Raw genomic sequence first — 17,953 nt, 5'->3', positions numbered from 1 at the left:
GAAATCCGTGTTTCCAGTGAAAGTTTTGCATGTTGAGAAACTGTTCCGTTAATTTTCTTTTTTAAAGCTGCCGGATTGGTGGGTGTGGGGAGAATTTTCCATTTGTGAATGCCATGTCCCTTCTGTACCATACTGTGCTGTCATCATGTCACTGTACAACTTTTGTTGGGTATTTTAAAGTGTTAGATAAATGCTTTCTTGTTTTTGCACACTGTACCCAATTGCATTTATGTGGATAAACGCTACTGCTGAGTATTTGCATGTAGTGTACCTAATCTAACGTGTAATTTTCTTAAAAAAACAAACAATTTCAGAATATATGTATACATACCATGTACAAATCCTAAAGAATGGGCAGCATCGATCGCTCTGAACACGCATATGGTATTACAGACATCCACCTTGCTGGGATTTCTCTTGTATATTTCTCTCCCTTTTGATTGTGTTTAATTTTGTGCTTTCCATTTGACAGAAAGACAAACGAGACACTTCCAACTTCGACAAAGAGTTCACCAGGCAGCCTGTGGAACTCACGCCTACTGACAAACTCTTCATCATGAACTTGGATCAGACTGAGTTTGCTGGATTCTCCTATACTAATCCAGAATTTGTCATTAATGTTTAGACAAGATGCAAATGCCACCTTCTGTGCTCGCAATCCAAACCTTCAGATCACCTTGTAAAATATCAACACTAGTCTTCCGGGATGAACGGTGCATACATGTATACATGCCCTCGTTTGAAATGTGGCGATACCTTGTTTTAGGAGGCCTTTATATGTATGTGTCACTTCCTAGCGTGGTTCCTACATCTGGAAATATTTAGTTTGTGAGGTGACAGCAAGAGGTAATACTTCTAAACACTACCAATAACGGTAACCAACAGACTTTTTAAACAGGTCTGAATATGGTCTCTAAATACAAAATTGCTACAGTCTTTGTAATTTTTAAAATCAGACCTGGAAATTCTGGTAAACTTTAAATTATTCAAAAATGGTTCCCTTGGGAGGCCCGGCATGGCTGCTGATATTTTAAACAGTTGTGCTGCAGCTTGCAGTGACTGTGAAGTTGTCTTAGAAGCGCCTCTTGTTCAAGAATGGAAACAGTTAGATCCGATGCGTGTGAAGAAGTCTGCGTGTCGACATATTTATGTTTTCAATGCGTTGTATGTACAGTTAAACTGGCTCAATGAAGCGGCCTTCCTCTGGAGCCTACTGTAGAAGTGTGCATTTCAATACAACAATCATTTTTGTTCCTATTACTCAGGCATAACACTACAAAATTAATTTCATCCCAGTTCTAGTAAATCAGAACACCTGGTTTTTCTAAGGAAAAGGTGGGGGTTTTTAAACATCTGGAACAGTTTGCAGTTTTGATATACTCTGACAACACTCTTCTAAATCTTTCTCTTGTTTTTTTCACAGACATTGTTGAAAGTTAACAGCTCTTTAAAGGATATTAATATTCTACCAAAACACACACATTTGCAAGTTCATTTTACAGTTTAGCAACTGAAAATATGCCCATTAGGAGAGGGCGCTACTGAGGGCTATTTCTAAAGGTAACTTTTTTATAGTATACACCCTTTGCTATTATCTAGATGTGCAATGTAATTAATTTTCCACATGCCCTGGTTTACTTAGTTCTGTTTTCAGGGGTTTTATTTAGTAACCTGTGACCATATGTATCATTTTAGAAATTCGAAATTTTACAAAAATATTCCAGTTGATATTTTTAATATACAGTTTCAACATGCATGTAGCAAGGTGCCATATGGAGGAGAAAAGTGAGACAAGGTCAACTGCTTGTCCTTCAGCTGGCTAGCTATTCTTACTCTTATTTAGGCACAAACACAAGAATTAAGTGTGTACATTTGGAAACACTGATTATTATTCCTGTCTCGCTGCATGTGAGCTGGGTTGGTTTCCAATAATTTTTTGCTTTTAAACACTACCAATTTTAATGTAAATACACATTAATTCATGAATATAGTGAAAAGTAGAGGTGGGAATCTTATGAGATGTATTGAATCCTATAGGGAAAAAAAAGTGGTTTGTTGGTCTTTTATAAACCTCAAACTTTACCTTTTGAATATTTTTTTTAAAGGATTTAAGGGAAAAAAGCTGCTAAACACTAGGAACAGATGTTTTTAGCTCATCCATGGGCCATGAAAAGTGTCTAGATAACCCTAGGTTACTCTATTACATTCCTGAATTTAATGGAGGCCAGACCTGCTGCTTCTTTGGAGAATGGTGTATTCTTGGTCTCCTTGAGCATGCAATAATCTGTATTTGAGGAAACCAAATTAAAAAAAAAAATTAAAACTGCAAATTGTGCCAGATCAGTTAAGAGGTACATGGGGAACTTTGCATGATGCCACAACCAGGGAAGATTTGGTTTGAATTTATGATGATGGTTCTCATAACTCCAGCATATATATTGCAGAAAATGCTTTAGTTTCTTCTGCAGATCACAGCTGACTTTTGAAGCAAGTGTGTTACTGTAACTGTCAAATATATTGCTACAAAGTTAGTATTACTTAAATGGTGAATGTTTTTTAATTTGTCTCTCTTGTATTTTAAAATTTTAATACCCTGCCCCAACGTATTTGATCATGGAATATCGTGATTTACCTTACGGCAAGGAAAGTAGCATGGTAACTTACGCAACTTTTTACATGCAGCCTAGAGAAGGGGCTTTTGTCTTAGACGTTTCTGTGTGTTTGAGTGACAATTCTGCATGGAGTGAGATTTGCTTAAATGCTAAAGAACACAGTCTCCCTCTACCACAAGAACTTCCTAAGTCCCCCATCCTGCAAACAGTTACAAATGGGCTTATCTGTGCTCACGGGAGTAGTCTGGGACTGCGCACATGAGTAAAGCTAAGCACATGTACAAGTGTCTACAAGACCAACACCCGAGGTCCCAGTCTTTGTCCCCCTTAGGCAAGGCCTGATCCAGAGTCCTGTGAAGTCAATGCATAAAGCTCCTCCTCCTCTTCGGGGTCTGCAGCACCAGGCCTTTGAGTTTGTACATCCGCTGCTTGTCCTGTCACAGCCCAAATATTTCTTCAGGGTTTGTTTTCAGACTGTTTTATGGACACGTGTGAAATGGGGAAACCTGCCCAGCAGCTGACACTGAGATTTGTAAAGACGCTGCCAAGGAAGGACAAAGTGACAAGCCTTGACGTGGTTGACTCTCTGCTTTTGCTGTAGCTTGCTGACTGAAGCTTTATGGAAGACTGAAAAAGAACCAGCACTTTGGGAGGATCCTAACCACTGAGAGGCTTCAGACAAGTCCTACCAGTACTCGTGTGTGCTGGGGTCTCAATAACCCTGTGTAAAAACGACAGCTGGACATGACAACCCCCCGTAATGCACATTGGCATGGCTCTCTGTCAGAGGACGAGAGTACAGCCTGGAGGGAGGCTTGGAAACAGAAGAGTCTATAAACACGATGGCAGGGATGCTCAAAAGGGCAAAGGGGAGGAGGCCCATGAGCCTAACACTAAGAAAGGGAGAACTCCACACTGGAGAGCAGGGAGCTCCTGACAGGTCACTCGGACAGTGGAATAATTCTCCAGGGGAATTTACTATGGCAAAGGAAGATCCCCTTCAACCTCTGTAAGTGTCTACACTACAGTGCTACAGCAGCACACCTGGGCCGCTGCCGCCTTTCTAGTGTAGACATCAGAGGGTTAGATTTCATACATAGAACAGTCTAGCAGAGGCGGGGCTGAATTAAGAGTTGCCCTGATGATCAGAGAGCCCGATTCTGGTCTCACACTGGATTTACACCAGGGTAACCGGGGACTTAATTGGTGCCTTCCCTGATTTACACTCGGGTAATTTACCTCCTGTGGTTCTCCACGAGGTGGCCTGGTGATGTCAGGGTGGGGTGCACTGCCCTTTTCAGAGAGAGCGCTGTGTTTCCTGTGTAATCGCTGCTCCTGGACGGGGAGCAGGAAGGGCTACGAGATAGATGTGTCTAAAGCTGGCAGCCGGCTGAGCAGACGGTTGGGTGAGCTGCTCCTGTGTTCAAAGGTCGATGTCTTTCTGAACCCCAAGATTACGGTAAAGGAGGTGAGCCCTCACTCCTCTGCCTGTGCATGGAATACGTACACCTGAACATCGCAGGCACATGGGCATCCAGGGAACTCAGATGGTCTCACTGCTTTCTGTTTGGGCCTTATGTTGGTCTACGGCCCATTGGTCAGCATCTGTGTAAATCAGGCCCCTAAGAGGCATTACACAGAACTGTCCAACAATGGAGCCTTGAGCAGGTCAAGCATTCAGCATTGTGTCTGGGGACAAGCTGGTGTCTCCCTGGGGTTGTGGGGCAGTCGTATGCGAAGTAGAACGTGCACAGATTAGGCTCGGGTACAGCAGCTGTTGAGGCAGGGCTCGTAGGCTACTGGCAAAGGCGGAGGTAAAGCTGCTTTGCTTTTTCAGGCTTGTTAGAAATTCATTTCCCGACATTCATATTTACATCAGAGCAGAGATTTCACCAGCCCTGGTGCTATTTAGTTTGTTTTTAGAAAACCAGCTGAGAAGTAAAACCGCCTCTCTCTGCTCTTTAATATCTGTTTCCTTTAAATTGCCACTGCAGTGGGTTGGGTTTCAAGAAGCCAGGGTTCGGAGCCTCTCACTCGAGGGGAGAAATCGGGATGTTCGGATTTTAATTCACTTTGGTTTGTGTACGTGTAGAATCTAACCTGGACTCGGGAGCCCTGCTGTGATCAGTGGCATGTTGGACTGCGGCCGATGGTAGGCGTGTCGGCGTGTGCTTGCCAGTGAGTGTGTGTGTGTGTTTTGCTGCAGGGGTTTCCAGTGCTGTGCCTATTCTGCTGAGGTGAGGTGTGGTTAGCGCTAGCCCCAAGCATGCTGCTTCCCCCTCTGCTATTTATGCCAGTGTTTGGTTGGTTTGGCTCTAATGTGCCTGGCTTAGGCACAGGGAAAATCAGTTTTAAAAAGACAAAAAAGGACCTTGAACGAAAATGCAGGTTTAAGACCCTCCCATCCCACCAAACTTTTCCCTCTGTTGGGCTCAGTCTCTCTCCGCACGAGATACGGGTTTATGGCAAGGACCCTCGTTGATCTCAAGGGCATGAGTCAGGTATAGGAGCGTTTTACATCCGGATTCTCATTTCCTCTCTCTGATCGCCCCTGCCCCCATACATGGCCTCACAGCTGCTTTAGTCACAGCTAACATACAGCCTTGGGGGCAGAATGTGATCCCCCAGCTCCCTGCCATATGCAAAGCTCCTCTGATAGGAAAATGGTGCAGGGGTTACCCCGGTGCTCACTTGGGAGACCAGGGTTCAAGTCCATGCTCCACCACAGATTGCAACTAGGTGTGGATTTTTACAAAGTGATTTGTATCACCAGACACACTGGGCATGATTCTCCCTTGCACGTGCCTTTTGCATCATCATTTACACCTGTGCAAGTTAGATGTAAATACTACCAGCTCAGAAATAGTACTTGCCCACTGCACACAGGTGTAAATGTATACGTACAGCACCATGCAGAGGAGAATTGAGCACTGTGTGAGGGCCTTTATCAGCAGAGGTGCTGAGCCCCTTCCACTTCCTTTGCTTCAGAGCTCAGCCTTGTCTGCACACACAAGTGCCACCGATTTAACCCAAATGGTTTTTTTTAAAGTTACACCAGGGCCCTGTAGCACATTTTGGTTTACATTCCACTTGTTCCTGATCCATTTAAGATAATTCGTTAGAAGCCACTCTTAAACCGGAATAAGACATCCACATGGCCTCTTGCACAGGTTTAACTAAATAGAATTTAAATTCCATCTTTAATTAAACCAATGCAACTTTGTGTGTCACCAGGTTCGTAGCCGGGGGTGAGATCTCAAAGGGCAGTAAATATTCCCTGATGAGCATGTTGAGCCCAGGAACTCCAGTGCAAATGGGATCAAGGTGATAATGACTTTTAGTGTAGGACAGATACTGGGCTCATGTTGTTTAAGCTTCTAGAATTACCTCAAACAAACAAATGCTGCAGCTTCTCTGCTTCTGCAGTAGCCGTCGTGCCCTTGAGCTTGTAATTGGTGGGAGAAGCCCCAAGCAGCATGCTCCATGCATGGAAATGTCCTCAGAATTCCAGGTTGGTTCTTTTTATGATCATGCTCCAAGTGGCAATTAAAACAACCAACCACAAAATTGAAAACTGCCTTTGTTAATCAGTTTGTGTTTGAATTTAATTTCACCTGCAAGTATTTGACAAGTTTTCTACACCATGTAATACCTGCTGTGTGTTTGTCAAAGGATTCTCCTAAATACCTACTTTTAGATGGACCTATAATCTTTATTCTATTTGCTGCATGTATGAAACAAATAAATAAAATATATAATTTTAAAGAAAGCTGTGTGGCTTGCTTTCCTTTGCTTACGGAGAACATGTTGGAGGTGGTCGTTTTGCAGGAATCTACGGAAAATCAGCTGTTATGTCACTGAATGCTAATTGGATAGCTGGATGAGGCCACTGGCCTGTTGAGATCTAACTTCTGTGTCTTATTGGACAGATAACGCTGAAATGATCTAGGCAATTTCTGTAAAGAACAAATATCCAGATTACTGGGTTTCTAACAAATAGACTCTTGCCCGGAGACCAGTGACCTGACAGCCTGGAGGTAGGTTTAACCCCTTCCAAGTGCTATAGGTGAGCTAGCTGTTTGTTAATTGTGATGATTCTCTCTAGCAAGTGGTTCATGTCAGACAAGGGGTCCAACCCGCTGCATTTTGAGAGTTGTTCTTCCTCTCAGCAGGGTTTGTGAGTTGGCAAAGGGCTGGGGCTGGTGAAGTTCGTGCTGGCCCGTCTTCCATTTTGATGTTGCTTAGAGGATTATAAAAGCTGTTTTCAGACACAGCATCTTGTCACTTGGCCACCTAATGTATGAAAGAGCCTGTCCTTTAAACAGAACGCGCACCCAGCAAGTCAGTGAGTTCATCCCCTGGCATCTCCAGCTCCAGCACACTCTTTAAATCTCCCAGTAAATTCTCTTTTATAGCCTGTGAACGTTCAGCCTGTTCACTACGTATCGCCAAAGCCATGGCTTCCCAAGGTGCTATTGTTATGGACCGCTAAATGCCAGTGGTGTTTGTATTCCCATAGCGCCAAGACCCTCTTGTGGTAGGTGCTGGACCAACATCTTGTACAAATATACCCCAGCATTTGGAAAGAGCTACTAAACAAAGGGGGGGGGGGCGAATTCAGGGGACTAGGAATACCTGGGCTATTTAATTCTCTTCTGTTGTTGTTAAAGTCAGACGTGTCCCCAGTTTGGAAGCTGGAGCCTGCAGAAGTGTTTGCTGGGCGGGTCTGTATAGACAAGGGTCTAGCGAATTCCGCGTCACGCAGCCCTGCACAGGGGCACCCTGGGGATAAAGGGGCTAAGATACACGAGGTGCTCAGACCCTGCAGTGACTGGGGCCATGTTGGAACCTGCCGGGCACATCTACGATGCAAAGAAAAGTCTGTTGCACCAACCACGTCTCTGGGCTCATGGGACTTGGGCCGCAGGGCTAAAAATATCAACGTGGACAGTCCCACTCGGGCTGGAGCCTGGGCTCGAAACCCCAGCGTGGTGGGCGGGGCTTGGAGCCCAGGTCAGAGCCCCACCCCCCCCGCCGGATTTCGGAGCCCAGGCTCCAGCCCGAATGGGAGCGGCCATGCGGCTAGGGTTAACCTTGCAGCCCAAGCCCCAGTCAAAGGGCCTGGGCTCTGAGACTCGGTGCCACGGGTTTCGCTCTGCCATGTGGACATACCCGGAGATAGGGAGCCATTAAGCCTGGCTGACTAGATGCAATGCTGGCCTCCAGCTGGCTCAGCCTGGGCCTGACATGTGACATTAGCCTACAGGAACCTCAACCTGTGACTGCAAAAGTCCATGCACCGAGGCTGATTCATGCACATACCAGCAGAGCAAAGACACCCCTCCACCCCCCGGCCCAGCCTGTTCCCACCCCCTGTTCAGAGAAGTGTCATGTGGCTACTTGGGATCTTTGGGGGCTGGCAGGAGTGAGGCAAACGCCTGTCTCCCGCTCAGCTCTGTTAAACTGGGGCTGAGGGAAACCCCATTAGCGAGGGGGCCTCTCTGGGTGTCTAGCAGCTGATCCTGCACTCCCCACGTGTGCTCACTGGCCCTTCTTCCTGCAGACACCTAACTCAGAGGGGCCGTCCCAAGGGAGCGGCTGGGGGACAGTCCCCTGGGAGGGCACCGTTCACTGAACTCCAGTCTCCTAGTGAAGCCACGGGGCTTGCTTTGCTGTTATGGCCTGTGAGCAGAACGGCAGAGTCTGCTGCCCCCGGCACCCGCTCGTGCAGCCCCAACCCAGGGCTGAGCATGATGTGTGCTCGTTCCATTGTCTTTGTCCTGCTTGGCTCCACGTCCCATTGGTGTCTTAATTAAAGAATCAGCTAGGAGAAGGGTTTGGTTTATAGGAGCCATTAATACTGGCCTCTAGGGCATCGTGGAGTGCCAAGTGCCTCCTGCTCCCAGAGACCTATAATCACAGCCCCATAAAATACACCCCAGAGCCTCCTGGCTGTTAGAGAAAAGCCTGGTCGTAAAACGACATTGTCTCATTGTTTTAAAAACCCAGGAGGTAGAGGTATTGATATGACCATTAGACCTAGACCCCTCTCAGCTCAGATCTGTAGCTGGTTCTGCACAGACATGGAGTCAGAGACAATCCCTGCCCCAAACAGCTGCAGTGTAACCAGCGAAAGCATGGAAGAACCTAAGGAGTATTATTTACAGGTGGGGTATGAGGCACCACGTGAATCTTTCCCAAGGTCACCCAAGGAGTCTGAGAGAGAGCCAGGGCGTGAACCCGGATCTCAGCCTGGTGTCTGAAGCACAAGGCCGGTTTTCCTTTCTGTCGCTGGGCGGCTGTACATCACCCCTAGCGCAGGCTGCAGCATGCCTGTATCAATTAACGCTGTAACCTATTAAAATGAATTTCCCTTCCGTTCATATGACAGCTGTTTCAGTACAATTCCCTTCCCCGAATGATGCATGTGCCCATGAAGCCTCCAGGGAGCTGCTCCCCAAACAAGCAGGGAACAAGGAGGGGCAGGGGCTGGCACTGGGTTTTATTCTGCAGTTGTAGAACAAGAGGCAATGAAAGGAAAGTGGCAGTGCAGCTCTGCTTCCCAGCAGTGCCCAGACTGGTGCTGAGCTGCTTTTCAAATCTGTACTCAGCTGTATCCATACGTGCTCCTTCTGTGCGTGGCTGGCTGCAAGCAGGAACCAGCATGCAACAGAACCAGTAGGGATACAAGAGGCAGCTCTTGCATGGTGAAATTCAACATGTGCAGCAGGCTGCTGATGCAGTCAGCCCTCTGAGCAGCGGGGACACCGGCACCCATCCTCTCCGGGCTAAATTAGGACTCAGAGTGTGTTGGCTGGCAGCAGGCCCTCTGCACAGGGCTGAATTTCAGTCCCTCAGAATATGCACCTAAGCCAATCAATAATCACTTTGGATACCTGCCACAAGGCCTCTCTTCCCCCCTCAATGGGAAGGAAGTTAGAAGAGTTTGGAAAGGCTGGACTTGAGTTCCTCCTTTCTTCACATGCTGTCTTCATTTGATACAAATTATTCACCAGTGAGCATGCCCATATTTCATGCATTTATTATACTACGTACCTCTGGCTGGACGTGCATCCTCTCTTGGGATATGACTTTGTCCACGCCTTGCGTAGGCTGCAGTTTGTTCCTCTTAGCCTGAGAGTTCTCCCTCCTTACCTCAGTGTTAATGGCTTTTAACAGTCAAGTGGCTCTTTATAGTTTCTAAACTAGTTTCAGGCTTTTCAGGTACGTCAGCTTTTTTTGTTGCTATTTCACTAGTTCAGACTGCTTTGCTATGTGACTAGCTGTGGCTCGGGTTAAATCACTCTTCAGTCGTAGCTCTTCTGAAAGCTTTTCATCTGTTAGCCCACGAACCAGCCTGTCTCTGATGTGTCCATGTTTTGCATTCCCAAAATCACAGTGTTCAGCCAATGTATCCAGAGCTCTTACAAAACATTCAACATTTCCCCCCTGGTTCTTGAATTCTCGAGTGGAAACTTGCTCTTTCATGAACCAAGTTTCTCAGAAGTATAAGGTATGCATCAAGCATAGCCAGAACTCCTTAACTGTAATCTTTGTGACTGTCACCAGTAAAGTCAAACGCTTTAAAGATATTTTCTGCTTGTTTGCCCCTAGCATAAGTTAAAGAAGATACCGGTATATCTCCAGTTTCCTTGTGGATCTTTCTAGCAATGTAAAACCATATTTCCAATCTGTCCATTCTGAAGGTTTGTCAAAGCTGAAGTTCTCTGGAGCATTGAAGAGTGGTATGTTGATGATACCCTGCAACTTTTGTTGCTTTGTTCCTCCTGTCTGCAACCCTTGTTTCTGTTTTCCTTCTCTTTCTGTTCTTAACTTACTCCTGACACCACGTCACATACCTCTGTACCAGATGGAGCGTGGCTACAGAGCGTGCTTATATACATCATATGTCTTCATCATATGATCCTTTAATGCTCTGCCAGGTATGACTGAGGTTCATTTAAATGGGGTATTTTACACATGGGGCCACCTAGTGGCTGAACAGTATAATACAGAGTAGCATTCTGTTCACTTAAGAACCTTCCTTTGTCAAAAGTTTCGTCTTATTGTGTTTTCTAACAGCTCTCACTTAAGAGTGTAAGTGACTCATCCTGGAAGAGCTCTCAGACCACCAGTTACATCTTGCCACTGGATGAATCTCCAGGTTCTGTTCTTCATGGCTTAATCTCTTCTCCTGAAACAAGCCCTTGGGAGGGGGTGATGCTGGTGGCCCCTCTTCCTTCCATGACTGGTTGTTTCTTTGTGGTCATCAACTTGCTGAATCAGAGATAATCAGGGACATCTGTTTCCCTAGCTGTGTCATTGGGCTTTTGTTATACTCACTGATTATTGCTAGGCAGTATTTAGCAATATGGATCCTGCATCTGATTGCTTTCTCTTTATTCTCAACACTTGAACAGAGTTGCCTGAAAGATGTTTATTGTGCTTGGCACTGACTTACAAATTGCCATCAGTGTATTAAGTTTTGCAACAATGAAGTTTTGTGAGCGTGATAACTGAGAACATTTCCTCCTTCAGTCAGTAATTACATATCAGCTTACAGTGAGATGATTTAGTCTGTGGCCACTACAACCTTGGATGATCTCTAAGATTTTGTTACTTTTTCTGTGGCTATAAAACCGGTGAAGCGTAAGGGGAGGAATTTAGTTTGAGGACAATTCCTGTGCAGTTTAAACCACAACAAAAACACACCTTGGCTGCAATTCTGGGCCATGTCTCCAGGAGATGCAGCCTAAAGGAGGAAGGGCAAAGATAGTTTGAATCTGTCTTTGTCCCCTCAGGGTTCTGGGCTGCCGCAGCGGCCAGTGTAGCCTCTGGCATAAAATTAGAGAAACTGAGACTTGCTCTATTTTACAGCCTGACCGCAGAACCCCTCACAGCACTCCATGCTAGGACCTACACCGTGCCCAGGGCAGGTCCATCCCCTAGATTCATTGTTTGTGAAAATAGCAACTTCCAGCCCACTGGGAAATACTTCTTAGCTTTAGTCATTTCAGCTTCTGCAAATGAAATGTTTGGTTTTGCAACACTTTTCTTAATTATGGGAACTAATGACAAAGCCCTTGTGACAAATGACTTAGCTTTTGAATAGTGAAGTTAATTAATTCTGAAGTTCGATCCTCCTCCAGAGTCACCCCAAAACCTTATTAAGGAGTCTGCATACATAGTGTAACGTAGTGGGCTACGGAATCAAAGTCCCTGCAGCCTGACAGGTAAAATTCTCCCCAACTCTGAGGTGGGCCTGAGCTGTCTGAAATGAGGAGTATAAAGGATTGGCGTGCACACTGCATTTTCCTCTTGAGCCATCACGCCATCCATCACAGACATCAGGAAGAACACAGCCTCATTAATGTTTGAAAGAGTGACCAGAAGCAGTTTTGCTTTAGTCTCTGACCTTCAGGAGCCATCTCCCCAAGGCCATCTTTCATGCATTTAATTTGCATTACAATCCTGTTTGCCTCATTATTCTTTATCCACTCCTTCATCAAAGAATTTAAATCAAATCAATTAAAACGTGGCGGGTTGGAGCAGCATCAAACCTTTTATGATGGCTCAGGCTCCTCCAGCTGGGCTCAGACCATGAAATCTCCCTTAATCTGCCATTATGTGTTCCTTCATTGCTTCTGTGGCATCATTGCCATATAAAGCCCTCTTCGTGATCTCTCCTCCTCTCACCTGAGGCAGGATGATCTCGCGGATAAGGCACAGGACTGAGAATCTAGGTCCTGCTCACAGATCCACCCCTCTGCAACCCTGGGTGAGCCGTTGCCTTGGTGTTCCCATCTGTAAAATGGGAGCAATACCTATCTCGTCAGCCTGCTGGGAGGGTGAATTCATTGCTACTCAGGCAGGAGGCAGTACAGAAAGGATTCCTGTTTCACTCCTCACTGTTCTGAGCTCTAATAACACGCAGGAATAGCCATTAGTTCCCCGTGGGCCTGACCCAAAATGAAGGAAAGTCAGTGGGAAGACGCCCATTGCCTTCAATGGGCTGCAGTTCGGGCTTCTTTGTCCTAGCATGAAGATGCTCTCTTTAGTCTTCCATCTCTTCTGTCTCACCATTATATTGCACAGCTTTGGTCCCCAGGCTGTGGCAGGAAATATTTGGGCTTCACCTGTCTCTGTTGTGCTGACACACCAGGTACAAACCTCTTAAAGCAGGAGCCCTCTTGGTCAGAAGGTTGCCCTTGTTTGATGCCTAATGTCTGGCAGAATGCTCCTGCCTTGTTTGTACGTGGGTCACGGATGTCTAGAAAGGTGACTGACCTTAGCGGCAGGTCTGTAAAGTCACAAAGCAACGCTGTCCCTACAGTCGATCCCCATAGCATCACTTACCACTTAACTAATGACTGGCATTTTCAGAGTGCCCACAAACAATAAGGGCCCCTCCCCAAAGCCCTAGGAGGTGGGTAGGAATCATCCCCCCATTTCACAGATGGGGAAATTGAGACACACAGAGGCAAAGTGACTTGCCCAAGGGCTCAGTTCCCAGTTCCCCATGCTCAACGCTCTAGAGGCCAGAGCCATGAAATTATGAAATGAGGGCCCGAGAAGGTTAGACATCAATGTCCCATAGCTTCATTATTGTCTTGCACAGTTCCTGGTATTTGAGTCTCCCCTCCGTCAATTGAATCAAAGATTTATAGACATTAAAGCAGGGGGGAAATGATTATCGGTTAAACCAGCTCCTGGCTGCTGCAGGATTATTCCTTACAGTGTGTTCTCTATTGCTTTGTCAGTTTTAAATGCAATAGGCTTTCACCACTGGATTTGGGAGGCCACAACCTTGTAGATCTCATTGTTAGAAAGTTACTGTCTGTCAGGAACATATCTTCTTGTGCAGGTTGTAAGCTTTGGGGGCAAGGTCTGCCTCTTTGTTATGTTTTGTACAGTGCCTGGCAAGCAATGGGTCCTAGTCCGCGACTGAAGCTGCTTGGCCCTACCACAACAGAAATAATAACGAATAACACTAATTAATGGATGGCCTTGGAGCACTCTCAAAATGGGATTTAAAGTGCCAGGTGGTGGTTCTTTTGTTGAGCCAAACTTTCCAACATGGGCTCCTAAAATGAAGCTCCTCATTCTCCGTTTGGGCACTTAGGCATCACAAATAGATGTCAGGGCACCAAAATGCCAAATTTGAGCATGAAGATTGGACAAAAGTGAGACCTGGGCATTTAACTTCTTTAAACACGAGCCTGAGCCACAGGACAGCACTGGTCAGCAAGCCAGGAAAGAGCTTGGAGAGGAGGGCAGCGTGATTGATTATCAGAGGAGCTACCAGGGACTGAGGTGAGGATCAAAAATCAGAATGAAACAACAAAAGGTGGTAGTTGGAAGAAAGCTGACTCCCAGGTGAATGAGGCAGACTGGGGAAAGAGGGTGAAGAATGACACAAAGTACTTAGGAGTGAATTTCAGATCTACGAAGTCAGAGACTAGAAAATAAAGAGACATGCTCACAGTAAGACTAGTGAAATTGCAGTAGGGGAGTGAAAACACTGGGCAATGGAAAAGAGCTCTAAGGTTTAAAGGGCAAGAAGGGTTTTTGGAGAGGAAATACCAAGCATGTTGTAGTAAAGTCTGCTGCTTTGGCTGAACTTTCTGTCTACTCCTTAATATGAGTGAAGAATGATTTAAAATGGTTTGAGTAAAGAAATCAAGTACATTAAGCATTGGTATAGTAAAGGAGGAAGAAGTAAAAACTAGGTATTTCGGGCTTAACAGGAAACAGCCCTAAAACAAACCAGAGAGTGCTGGGAAGAATCACTGCAGCTGAGAAGCCTGCATGGCAGAAGGTGATTAGAGGACTGGATAGGGCTGGTCCAGCTCTAACTGTAAAGACAATCTGCATGACAAGTGTACTGTAGTCTAGTCTTCTCTTCTCTCTCTACGTGATAGTGCGGTATCTCCACATTATACCTCTATATTATAGGGCTGGTAGCCCTGCCTATTATTGAGGTTGCCTGACTCTTCCCACTATAAGACCCTGTTTTCAGTTGCCTATAACTATGCCAACTGGGCTGAAAGTTTCCAAGCTAGGTGTTTGCGTCAGGTTGAATCTGTTTGGAATGTGCCAGCCAAAACGGTTCAGTCATTTCTGAGAATGAGGCTAATGAGGGGGGAAATACATTGTTTTGCCATTAGAAACAGATCTGGTGACACTTTTTTTAAATAAAAGAAGTTCTAACACGCCCACGCTTTGGAGCAGGGACTTGAAGTTTGGTAGGTAGTGGCCTTTGTGTCTGGGATGTGCTTTTTGCTGCTGTTGTGAAAATCCACCCAAATTTGGTCATGTTATAAGCCTTTGAAAATCTCAGTTTGCACGTGCTCAGTTACCAGCCTCTTGCATCTGAAGGCTCCAAAGATTCCATATGCACTGAGCATGCTGCATCCCCTCCCAGCTCCTGGTGCTCACCACACTGCACATGCTCCGGCTCAGGGAGTACCGGGGCAATTTAAACTGCCCTTTCCCTGTAATTGTTGCTCTGGGCCCAGGTGGGGCTGGGCACCTGAAATGACAGCAAAGAGCCTCCTGTGTCCTCAGTGACACCACTGCGGGTGCTCAGGCACACGGAGGAGAGAGCTGCCTGTCTGCAGCGGGGAGAAGAGACAGGCCGGGGAGAATGTAAAGGAGTAGACTGGAGCATGGAGAGATGGGGACTAGGAGTTAGGGAGGACTGGGCATGAGACAAGAGCAGAGATTGGGAGTGGCTGGGCATGGAGACTGGGATTGCAAGCTGGGGAAAACGAGGAGACTGGGAGCTGATGAGAGAAATTGGAAGAACTGGGAGTCAGTTGGTGGGGGCTGGCAGAACACTGAGATGGGATGAAGGGCAGGAGGGAAAGGGGGAAACTGGGACCTGCTGGACAAGAAGACATGGACCCAATGCGGGGGAAAGGTGCGGGAGGCGAGATATAGCTGAGTCAGGTTACGGGAGAGATCTGGGATGGGCTAGGCAAGGAAGGTGGGGCAGGAAAACGGGGCCTTGGACGGGAAGCCTGGAGGAAGAGAGTAGGATTGGTAAGGCAAGAAGAATGGACCAGGATGAGCAGTGAGGGGTAGGGAAGAGAGAGGACTGGGATAGAAACAGGTTGCAGGGGATGGGGCAGAAGGGGTTATGCTTGGGGGGAACAGGAAGACGGCCTGTGACCACTAGAGCACACTCCCCTGCAGAACAGGGGATGGCATCCAAGATTCCTGAGTCTCACTATCAGCAAATATCTGTGAACCCCCCTGGCAAAGTGTGGGCCTCACCCCCCTCTAGTTGTGGGCCACATACAGCATGACAGCCCACTACTGCTATCAGTGACTCCATTAGCTCGAGGGCAGAGGGTTGTGCAGTGGATCTACAGGGGCTAGTTCTGCTGATGAGCCATGTGGGTGTCACATGATGGAATTTCTGTTTTTTTTCAGTTTGCTTTCTTAAAACCTAGGAAATGATTCCCCCCCCCCCGTATACATTAAAATAATATGTTTAAAGTTGCAAAGGCAATAACTTAATAGTTAGGAAACATCAGAATTAAGGTTGCCCGTGCAACCTTAATTCACCCCCTTGCATGTATGCATTATGATACAGATTTTAATTATATAATTACCTACTATTTTTTCCACAGGGCCCTGCCTTGTTCCATGCACAGGATGGACCTGTTATGGGGCTGAATAAGGATTGTGAGCCAGACACCCAGTCTGCTCCAACACAGACCCAGGGTCTGAACCACATGCCCCAAAGCTGCAGACCTAACTGAAAGCAACTTAAGAAGTGTTCCTGTCTTTAACGCTCAGATGCCCAACTCCCAATGGGGTCCAAATAAATCCATTTTACCTTGTATAACGTGTATACAGGGTAAACTCATAAATTGTTCACCCTCTATAATACTGATAGAGAGATATGCACAGCTGTTTGCCCCCCCCCCCCAGGTATTAATACATACTCTTGGTTAATTAATAAGTAAAAAGTGATTTTATTAAATACAGAAAGTAGGATTTAAATGGTTTTAAGTAGTAGCAGATACAACAAAGTGAATTACCAAGCAAAATAAAATAGAACACTCAAGCCTATGTCTAAGAAAACTGAAAATGGATAAAAACCTCACCCAGTAAGCTTTCTTCTACAGACTAGTCTCCTTCTAGTCTGGGTCCAGCAATCACACACCTCCTGTAGTTACTGTCCTTTGTTTCAGTTTCTTTCAGGTATCCTTGAGGGTGGAGAAGCTATCTCTTGAGCAAGCAGAAGACCAAAATGGAGGGGTCTCCCACGGGCTTAAATAGACTTTCTCTTGTGGGTGCAGACCCCCCTCCTCTCTCCTATGCAAAGTCCAGATACAAGATGGAGTTTTGGAGTCACATGGGAAAGTCACATGACTCAGAACTTACAGGTAGCAGCCATTGCTCACATGGTATCTTGAATGTCTCCAGGAAGACTTCTTATGTGGAGCCTTCCAACATCCATTGTTCATTAAATGCTTCTTGATTGGGCACTTAATTTTCACGTTCCTTTCTCAAGAAGCTAACCAAATGCTTTACAAAGGCTACTTAAAAATCAAGCCAGTACACAGCCAATATTCATAACTTCAAATACAAAACTGATACATGCATACAAATAGGAGTAATAGATTCAGTAGATCATAACCTTTACATAGATATGGTACATGGCATATGTAGCATAAAACATATTCCAGGGTTTATAATAAGCATATTTCCAAAAAGCCTTATGGGGAGGCACCGTCACAGTCCCCATTTTCTGATTGCCCAACTTGGTACTCTGCACTCCCAGCTGCAACCGCAGCCACTGGGAGCTGTGCTTGGAATATATAAAGTGCTATATAATGCTGCGTGCTCTGAAAAATCACGTCCTATGGGCCTCATATTGGGCATCCCAAATTAGCAGACACTTTTGACCTTCATCTCTCTGCATCAGCTCCCCAACTGTCAACTGGGGCTACCACCTCCTCCTCTCCTTACAGAGGGGCTGTGAAGATGAATTAACTAATAGTTGTGAAGTGCTCAGATACGACAGTGTTGAGCCCATGAGGAAATGAATAATTCTGTCTTCAGAGCAGGGTTCAATGTTGTGCAGTATATAAGGCCTAGGGCCATACGCTGAACAAGGAGGATAAAACAAAATAATGACTATCTGCTCACTGCGTACCATCCATCCTATGCACTGAGTTAGGCAGTGGTCCTCTGGAAAAAGTAGTACATGATCATGTAATTAAAGACTCCCGTAATGCATACGCACAAGGGGCCAAATTAAGATTGCACCGGCAGCCTTAATTCTGGTATTTCCTAACTTTTGTGTGCTTGATTTTGAAACCTTA

At 45.9% G+C, this 17,953-nt stretch overlaps 1 protein-coding gene across 1 annotated transcript in view; it reads left to right on the top strand.

Moving 5' to 3' along the window:
• Positions 1–4,957, top strand: part of PRKCB (protein kinase C beta) — a 244,098-nt gene extending 239,141 nt beyond the window's left edge. The window contains exon 17 of the mRNA XM_037910079.2: positions 473–4,957. Coding sequence (XP_037766007.1) covers positions 473–625 — 153 coding nt within the window. The 3' untranslated portion in view covers positions 626–4,957. The remainder of the gene's footprint in view (positions 1–472) is intronic.
• The last annotated feature ends 12,996 nt before the right edge of the window (positions 4,958–17,953 follow it).

This window comes from Chelonia mydas, chromosome 10, assembly GCF_015237465.2.
Source record: "Chelonia mydas isolate rCheMyd1 chromosome 10, rCheMyd1.pri.v2, whole genome shotgun sequence".
NCBI classification, from domain to species: domain Eukaryota; kingdom Metazoa; phylum Chordata; order Testudines; family Cheloniidae; genus Chelonia; species Chelonia mydas.
This window is presented reverse-complemented; position numbering and strand designations above follow the sequence as displayed.